This window comes from Penaeus vannamei, chromosome 14, assembly GCF_042767895.1.
Source record: "Penaeus vannamei isolate JL-2024 chromosome 14, ASM4276789v1, whole genome shotgun sequence".
In the NCBI taxonomy this organism is placed as follows: Eukaryota; Metazoa; Arthropoda; class Malacostraca; order Decapoda; family Penaeidae; genus Penaeus; species Penaeus vannamei.
In genome coordinates, this window is record NC_091562.1 from 95,001 (window position 1) to 105,000 (window position 10,000).

At 37.5% G+C, this 10,000-nt stretch overlaps 1 protein-coding gene across 4 annotated transcripts in view; it reads right to left on the reverse strand.

The window, feature by feature from the left end:
• Positions 1-2,326: 2,326 nt before the first annotated feature.
• Positions 2,327-10,000, reverse strand: part of LOC113805748 (tonsoku-like protein) — an 8,381-nt gene continuing 707 nt past the window's right edge. For 2 of the 4 annotated variants that reach the window (XM_070129535.1, XM_070129536.1), the window contains exons 2-5: positions 9,471-9,522; positions 9,069-9,267; positions 8,426-8,525; positions 2,327-6,652 (exon numbers count right to left, since the gene is read on the reverse strand). In XM_070129535.1, coding sequence (XP_069985636.1) covers positions 2,401-6,618 — 4,218 coding nt within the window. In that variant the 5' untranslated portion in view covers positions 6,619-6,652; positions 8,426-8,525; positions 9,069-9,267; positions 9,471-9,522 and the 3' untranslated portion in view covers positions 2,327-2,400. The remainder of the gene's footprint in view (positions 6,653-8,425; positions 8,526-9,068; positions 9,268-9,470; positions 9,523-10,000) is intronic. The other 2 variants (XM_027356806.2, XM_027356805.2) reach the window with 1 other exon arrangement.

Genomic DNA, 10,000 nt, shown 5'->3' on the forward strand with positions numbered 1-10,000 from the left:
GTAGGAACAGTAATGTGCACTACACATGTGAAAATAATAAGCATATCAAGATTAAACCAATAATGAATATATAAATATATGAAAGTATGTATTTAGTCACAAAGCGTAAAATACATTTTGTAAACAAGTCTGCAATCCAGTCATGATACACAAATTCTCGTTAAATTGGTTGAGTGGTCAGACCTGAAGCGGGACACTTGCCAACCGCCAGCAAGGAGCAAGTGAACTGAGAACCTACCTTTATCTAATGAAGCTCAAAACCGTGGTGTTCGTCGTCATTAGAATGTCATGTTTGTTATTCGGTATAACTAAAATGTTATAAATCTGTTATTTTTATTTCTGGCATGTTTATGATTATCTACATTGGTCTTTTTTTACGTAACATACAACTTTGTAGATTTATTATTTTTATCATGACTATGATTATGTATGTTATCATTACACTTATTCAAAAAATATATTCTAATTTATTAACTATGCCGTTATTTAACGTTAGTAATGCAGAGAAACATCATATATAAAACAATAGTATATCCTATCCATCCTCCAAAGAAAACGACGACGTTCCATTTTACTCATAGAAAGCGTAAAATTTTCAAGGGTAACTTTTCCCTTTTGGAACTTACAAAATATGCCAACAAACGTAAAAGCAAAATTTATCTGCAAGAAAGTATATACAAATAAACCATGAAATGGAGCATCAGATTTTCAGCTTGAATAACCATAGTGGTTAATGATTAAAACATAAATGCGCACATCAAAGGTCATAATTCAACAATATGGTAAAGGACTGTGGCGAAAGGGGTAAAAATCAGTTAATGATTGGGACAAAATGTGTTTGATGTCATAGATTGTACATAACTATTCGAAAGTAGGTTAGTGAAAATGGTAAAGAGGGTGGGGAGTCGATGGAGGAAGGCGGGATTTTTTAAAAAGGGGGAAGGGGGTTAAGGCCGAATGGCGATTAGATCACATGGAGAACATTTATGTCTGAGGAAGGAAGAGGAACATTGTATGAGGAACACTAAAAGAGCCATTATGAAGCAATCAACGGGTAATAAGGGTATGAATGAACGTCAGAGAAGTAGAAGAAACAGGGTAATCAGATAAGGGACCAGAGGAAGTATCAGGAAGAACGTCAGGAGGGGGAAGGATTCGGAGGATACTTGTGACGGAAGGGAGTCACATGAGCAATCAGGTGAGAGCGGTAATGATAATGGGGAAAGAAGGAATGGTGCACATGGACAACGGAAAGATGGTGTGTCAGGAGAGAGTGGGAGGAAGAAGGGTTGGGGGAACTTGAGGAGGATGGATATCGACAATTACTTTCCATGTAGAGGGAATAGGTATTGAGATATTGGGGAGTGGATGAGGGCGCGGAGCATTTTCTTGGGTCATGTTTAGGAAGTTTCGGAGGTTTTCAAGAGTTTCTGAAGGGGAGTTGGGAGGGGAAGGCTGAGAAACGAAGGTTTTCTTATGAAGAGAAAATGGATATATGTCTAAGTATAAGGAAGAAGTGTCAGAGACGATGTGGTAGATGGAGTAGAACGATTTAGATTGCCTGGAGTAACTGGTAAAGTGAGGAGGGGAAGGCATCGGGAAAGTGGTAGAGCTTAGAGTAGGAGTAGAACTATGATGGTTCTGAGTAGAGGGAAGAGATACTGTGGGAGATGCTGAGACATCTTGAGGAGGGAGGGAAGCGGAGCAGACAGCCTTGGAATAAATGAAAATCCTTGTCAGCGTGCTTCCTGTCTGGTCTCAAGTAGTGAGGCCAAGTTTGAATCTGTTAATTGCTACCTCAGATTCGGGCAGGTCCTTTAAAATACATTATGAGACCCATTACAATTGGCAGACATGCATTTGAATGGGTGGCTAAAATGCCAACATTTCTGACACTGACAAGGAAGGGGTCCATATAGTTGGTCTGGGCAGGACAGTCCACTAATATAAACTTCATTGGGAAGGTTATGGCTACGGAAGCTAATCTTGTCAATTTTGGTGTAGGATTTATGCTGGCCTTTGATAGAAATTGTGTAGCACTGTACTGCCACTGCACAGACAAGGAGGTCGTTTTTACGGTCTCACACACACATACACGTGTGGGTGGGTGTGCGCGTGTCTGCATGTGCTTGTCAAAATAAAATAATCTATATATAACACAAAAAAGCTAAGAAACTGCTGCTGCTGTCCTTCTTTTGAAATCCCATTTTATCATAATAAATAATTTAACATGAATCTCCCCAAAAATATTGACTAACACAGACACCAATCCTAAACAATATGTCCCAATATAACAAGGATAATTCAATAAAAAACATCAAGTAAATATCAATAACAACATTTATATCATAAAATATCTATAAAACATTTTAAAAATGTCCAACTCCAATAACACAAAGTTCAGCTCTCAACACATTCAAGAAATAATTCACCGCTTACTGTGTTTACGCTGGCTTTTTTCTGATGCTGTGCTTTCCAAAGGTCTTCTAACTGTAAACTGCTGTCCATGCTTGAAATTGATATTTTTTTCAAAGGATATTTTGTTGCTGCTTTGTGTCTTAGAGTTGTAGCAATCTTTGCCGACACCTGCACTGGGAAGTTCTTATTACCATGGATGCTAAGATCAGTGAGTGGAAGAACAAGATTTGTTGTGAGTTCCTCAAGAAGAGCATTGACAGATGATGATGTGAGGCCTGGATTGTGTGCCAAGTTGATGGAGGTCAAAAATGGACAACGATATAGGTAAGCTGAGATATCCTCGAGGTCAGCATCTGCAAGGTTGCAAGAGCTAAGGTCCAGCTGTTGCAAAAGACACTGTTCTCCAGCTCCCAGGACTCCAGATAATGCAACACCCAAACGTGCACTGGAGTCATTCTTTGCCTCTTGGTTACTTCTCACACCACTGAGGGTCAGATTGGACACCTGTGGTACGCAAGATAGCAAGTTTGCAAGGGACACACTGTTTATGATGTTATAATCAAGTGACAATGTTTTTAAACCTGAACATATTGAAGATATTTGTTGCTGTCCAATAAGTGACATACTACAGTGTTTTAACATCAAACTAGTGAGTAATGGTAAGCTTAAAACTATCCCTATGTGGGAAAGTTTAACTCCAGAAAGTGTGTTATAACTCATGTCTAATGATGTCAAACATTTTAGTGGAACTTCTCCAGAAGTTATGGCTTCTGTAAGTGTGACAAAACTTGATGTAGTCACAGCTGCAGCTCTCAGGTGTAAAGCTTCAAGTGATGGTAAGGATTGCAAGGCTTCTATCAAGTGGCGGAAGCCATCATCTCCCAATCGACAATGTGACAGATCTATACTTCGTAAGCTTTGCTGGCACTGAATGGCCCTGAGAACTGGCTGAAGTTGTAGAGTTGTGATTCGCCTTACATGCTTAAGATCAAGACTGGTTGAAGCTTCTGTGCGGTGCAAGATGGAAGAGATTGACGAAACAGGGACGGTGCCAAGAGCCTGGCATGCTTGGCTATAGCGATCAGGCAAAGGTGGTAAGTCCCAGCCTGTTACCTGTGCCTGCAACTCTGACATCTCCATAGGTAGCACAAGAGATATTGGATCATTGGGATCAAGGACAGCACCATCCTGAGTTGTCAGCGTAAGATGGGGACGTAATCCAGCTAGCTGGTAATACCTGCGTGTTACCTCCTCTGCTAGCCAACTTACTGTCCGGTTCTGTCCAGCACCAGCTACTGGCACCAATAAGACACGATTCTGAACTCGAACTCGGAGACGTAAGGCACCACCACTCATAGTACTTTGCGTACTGCTGGGAGTGATTGGACTCTCATGGGTACTTGTAGCTGGAGAATCAACTGCTCTGCTGGTCTCTGTAGTTACAGGACTGTCTCTCATGTCACTCAAGCTGTAATCACCTTCTGTGCAAGGACTGTTCCTTCCATCATGGATGTCCTCTGGATATTTCTGTACAATCGAAGTCAACTTTGTCTGACGGACCTTTTTAGTCCGACTTAATATTCTCTCTGATGAATTCTTTTCTGACAGGACTCTACGTTCCCTCTTGGGTTCCTTGTATTCAAATTCAAGTTTCTCTACCCTTTTCCTTTTTCTGGAAAATATACCGAGATCATCATCTAACCAATCATCTACAACCTCCTCATCAGTCACAAGCGCCTGCTTCTTATCCTTTGGAAGGGATAAGCTACTCTTCTGGAATTCAGCTCTACGTACAGCACTGCCCACACTCTCAATAGCACTCAGGTAAGTTCCTGTTGCTGATTTTGGCTCCTGTAAATCTATAAGCAAAGGATTAACAAATTCTTCTGAGTCTTCTTCAATATCAGCTTCAATTGGATTTCCTTGAGAAAATGCACTTGATGGTCTTTCATCAGCATTACTACCAGTAGCACAAGGGTCAGGTAACTCATCATCCAGTATCCCTTCACTTTCCTCTTCTTCAAAGCCCAGTCTAGAACTCAGCTTACTCTTATCAGTCTTTTCTTCACTAAACCTTCTTGGTCTTGACACTTCCTCTATCCCAGACAGAGATGCATGTGAATTTGCTCTCCTTTTCAGCGGTTGGGATTCCTTGGGGCTAAAGCGGTCTGATGGAGAGGAGTCGGAAGCCTTGGCTGGTATTTTGTGCCCAGCACGTTTCATTGCTTCCTTCAGCTCTGTCTCAAGTCTAATGCATTCCTCTTCATCCCTTTTAGAAAGTTTTGCTCTTCTTCTGTAATTTACCAAACTTTCCAAGGGAGTATCACCATCATCAGTTTTAGCAATGACTGAGGCCCCTTTGTTCATAAGAAGTCTGACAATCTCAATATTTCCACAAGATGCAGCATCATGTATAGGTGTGATACCATCACACTGTTTTCCTCCTCGATCACTAATCCACGCTCCAGCCTCTATCAGTTCAAGAATGATATCATAGTAACCATGATTGGCTGCTTCATGGATGGGCAACCAACCGCAATTGTCACGAGGATTAACAGGATGGCCTTGTTGTAGGAGCTTCCGCACCATGGTAAGGTTCCCATCTATGCAAGCCTTATGCAAAGGGGTTTCTCCTTTCTCATTTCTCTTTACCACAAGAGACTTCTTCTGACGTGACTGCCTAGGCCTGTCAAAGTTTTCCTGGTCATCTTCACTGTCAGAAAAGTTGACAAGATTTAAGTCAATCTCATCTTCACATTCATTTTCTTCCTCGTCACTCAAGTCTGCTTCTGGATCTAAATCATTTTCATTTGCCAGTGCATTCATTTGTTCTTTGAGCTCACATTTTACATCTTCTGGGATACCAGAAAGGCAAGAATACAAACGCAGCACATAAACCTCTAGTTTTGGATTGCGGTCTTTAGCAGCTAATGCTCTAGCTTCATGATAGGTATCTGAGAGTGTATCATACTTTTCTCCAAGCCTTTCTCGTACATCTGCAATGGTGAGTAAAGTTTTGCAGGCTTCACTAGTATCTTCTTGAAGCTTTACTTCATATTCTTTTATGTAATACTGTTTAGCCTCCAAAAACTGTTTGTTATCAGAATATGTTTGAGCAAGAGACAAATATACAGGAGCAAGAAATGAAGGGCTTTTGTTCGCACGGACAGCACACTCCAACATTTTTTGGTAATACTCAATTGCTTTAGTGTAGAATCCCAAATGGGCTGACCCATCACCTAGTTTTTCATATAATTTTATCTTTTCTTCATCAGTGCCATCTCCCATCATCACTAGAGAGTCCTCAGCTACACACATACTTACAACACATTTTAAATTTTTCTCAATTCTTTCCCTATCTTCAAGGTCAGGGTGTTTCAGTTTATAGGCTTTGTGATAGCATTTTTTTGCAGCCTCATAGTCAGCATTAGCAAGATGGACCTGTGCAAGGAATGAGTGACAGTCACACTGGAGACTTTTATTGTGAAGTTTGGCTGCCAAAGCTAATGATTTTTGACCCTCTTGAAGGGCATCTGTCAGGAGGCCTTCTCGTAGCAAGATAACCCCAAGCGCTGAATGGCATCTTTGTGCATCTTCGTGAAGACTGTTATTGGTGCACAAATCTAGCGCTTGGCTTATGAAGTGACGTGCCTTTTTAGCATTTCCTCGATAATCCAGAACTAATCCAAGATTAAGGTAAAGCCGACACCGCATCTGGCTATGCTCCTGAGAGTCAACTGCTCCTTTGAGGCGTTCACATACAGAAAGGGAACGTAAAAAAGCCTTCTCTGCTTCTGTCAAAGCCTTTGTTTGGTCCTCCTCCTGACCCCTCAATCCTGCTTCCTCTGCTTTCTGCAAGTGAGTCCGACCAAGGGTTGCATAAGCACGCTGCTCTTCCACTAAACTTTCTGCCTCTTTGGCAAGAGATAAGTATTTATTTAAGTAATGGAGTGCTTTTCCCCATTCTCCCATCTCACTGTACACTTCCCCCATGCGGCGTTGTGCCACAGCCACACCAATGGTGTCACCGAGAGCCTCACACAAGGCTGCTTCCTCACGATGCTGGACCAGTGCGCCATCATAGTCTCCTGCCTGTTGTAGCTCTTGCCCTAGAAGGTTGGCTAAACTAGCGACCTCTTTAAGGTTATTTTTATTCTCTGCACGCCGCTTGTCTTTCTCAAGCCTTGCAATGTTACTCATGTTGCTTTACTTGTAAACTTTCAGCACATTCTCCCTGCAACAGAAATAATATCTTATTTTCCTTAGCTTCTACTACCTTTCTCAGATTTTACTATATAATATTTCTGATTCAAAATGTAAAATATCTTTACAAAACTTATGCATCAACACATTTTCTTCTAAACAAAGAACTACAACACATCAGAAGTAAATGCTGAATACTCAATTAATTTTCTTCTGCAAAACTATAGTTGAGATATGCAAAAGTTAACACTGTATTCCTCCAACTTTGTATTCAGATCTTTCACTGAAAATTATAAAGAAAGGAATACAGCGATGTGTGCTGCATCCAGGATGACGTTCTAAATAACCAACAGACTATTAAAGAAAAGTATTGTAGGCGAAACAGATTAATAAAGAAAGCCTAAGCAGAGTTAATTAATGTCTGACCATGTAACTGAATGTCATTCATAGATATACCAAAAAACAAAATCAAAAACAAAAAAACAAGAGGAAAATCCAAAGAAAGTCATTAGGGAATTCAAAAGTTAAGGCCTTTTTTGTACTTGAAGTCTCTCTTGCAGAATCTGTAAGAATATACCAACATACAAAATGTCTCAGTTGTTTGATGTTAGCTATCACATCACATGTTCTTAAAATACATTAGGTCAACTATTGGTCTGTTTTAGTCATATTAAGTATTGCTAAATCATTCAAGATGCATTAAGATTAGAGTTTATGAAAAATATACTATAGAACACAAATAGTAAAGGAGTGACTGCTGAATGGGCCAAGTGATCCCCCCTAATCTATTACCAATATAGGATTATATTCTTTTCCCTATTATTGAGAATAAACTTTCAATTACACACCAAAATTTTACATACATTTAATATTTTTGTAACTTTAATTGTACCTAAAATGTGGATTTCTACACCACTTCTTTCTGTATTTTATTTTATATAACAAACCACTAATTAAATAATATCAAGTTCTAATGCACTGTACATATTCTTTTTTTTTAAATATAACATTAGTACTGTAAACTAAAATATAATAATAAAAATAGTAGGTTAGTAGGTTTATATTATTTTTATGTCTTTTTGACCAATGGTTAAGTTTTGTATAACTTACTCTACACCTTATGACCTATATAAAATTATGCACATCTTTAGTTTCTGGAGGGGGCCATTAACCCTCCTGGAGAATAACTTTAAAAACTATAGCTTAAAAGAAACACAATCATGTGGTCTACAATCATTTTACATAATCATAATCTCAATGTGTTATCATTTTATGAGCGAATAACTAGTCACATATAGGTTACTCAGCAGACAGTCCCATTAAGGAAAACATATAAGAAATTTACACAAGACATAATCATCTGAAAATTCTATGATATTATTTACCTATTAAATTCTTTAATATCAATCCTTTGCCACCTAGGATGGTATGTATATAGATACCATACCCACTTTAGTTTACATTTTCATAGCACCATAATTGCCGAGTCACTAAGAAACAAATGACTAGTCCTACCCATATCACCAGTTTACCTTTCTACTTGATTTTTGGGTTTTGTTTATATTGCTATTAGCATTCTTAAAAACATTATAATGATATCAATAAAGAAACAACACCAATGTAAACACATTTCATAAAACTAAACTACAGTGAAGATAACAGGTTCCTGGTGGTACTGGATTAAAAAATGTAAACAATGTATTTGCCTGATAAATAAATATTATCTGCTAACTACAGAACTTCATGACTCATTGCAGATAATTATTTGCAGATACAAAAATTCACTTCATCATTTTGTACTTACACAAAATTTCAAAAGATAAGCTCATTCTTCTCTCCTCTCCTTCCAAAGAGAAGATCTCCTCATTGCAAAGACTACAAGCTTAGAATAAAACTATTTCATTCTGCAAAAGAGAAAAAGAAATTAACATATTTACTTAAACTATATCTTGAGTCATAATAATATTCCAATAAGACTTAAAGTTTCCTAACTGTTAATACAAGTAAAATATAAAAATATAAATCATAAATAATAGCATAAATAAAAGGTATGCATATGAGTTAAGCCTACTGTACTGACTTGGAACAAGATACAATGCGGCATTAATTGAGTCTGAAGGTTATGACTGTAAAATCTTTGTTCATGTATTGTATTTTAAAACAGAATCAACTAAAATAAGTATCCATTAAAAGAAATGCATACATAATACTATCATTATATTCAAACGGGTATTCTAACTCTATGGTAAACTATAGATAATCCAATACCATACACAAATATACAAGAGAAACAAGTAATAAGAAACTTTAACACAAAATATATGCATAATATACTATAAAAACATTGCACTTCAAGTACCCATGAAATTTACTTTTAGTTGTATATTTTCAGACACTGTAATTACAAAATGTCCCAATGTTGGAAAATTTAAAATCAGTGAACTTACACAGGAAGAGGTCCTTTGAGTGTTCAATACTGCAATTTTCTGCCACAAAACATGTAAATCTGTGTCATCATAAGGTCTGCCCACACATGTCTCACAATGAACACAACTGTTGTCTTCTCCTTCTAGTTTGACCAGGGAGCTCCAAAAATCTTGAAAGTGATGAATAGCTATCAAACAGTTTCTTTAAAGATGACTGGCACTGGAAGAGAATACAGTGTTGTAAAAAAAAACATTTATGAAGCAAAATCATTTTGGCTTTTGTTTGTTTTTTTGCCTCACATCTTTGGCATTTATCTGCAAATTAATCTATATTTCTTATAGAAACTACACATGGCAGATATATATGCCAACAAAATGTATATAAAGTATAGTTTGTTAACAATAAATTGAAAAGTTTCTTACAGTATCATATGCCTCTTATCATATCATGATTATGAGTATTGAGTGTCACAATCTGAAATAAATAAAATTATTTACAATATTTACCATATGAACAGAACTGCATAAACACTGAAAAACTGTTGTAATAGTAATAGAGAACAGACTACATACAGCAACCCTGTTAAGTATAAAAAATAATATGTACAAAATACTTCAGAGTCCATTAAGGTTTACTAATCTATGCATTAGGCTATTCCATGGCACCAAAACTTCATGCTTCAGCAATAGATTTTGACACAGAAGAGTTTGTAAACTGCCTGGGCAATTTATTGTCAAATAAGGAATCAGCCTATGCTCTATCTTTTCAGAATATGCATATCTGAGGTTGGTTTGTCTTTGCCAAAGTGCAGTGACCATGACATCACTTGATGCAATCCTATTCAATACAGTTTTAGTGCAAGACAATCATAATTGACAGTATAGTATGGAATCAATAAAATTGATGAAATTAAGGAAACTTCAACTATGATATCCCCTTCTATTTTTCCTGC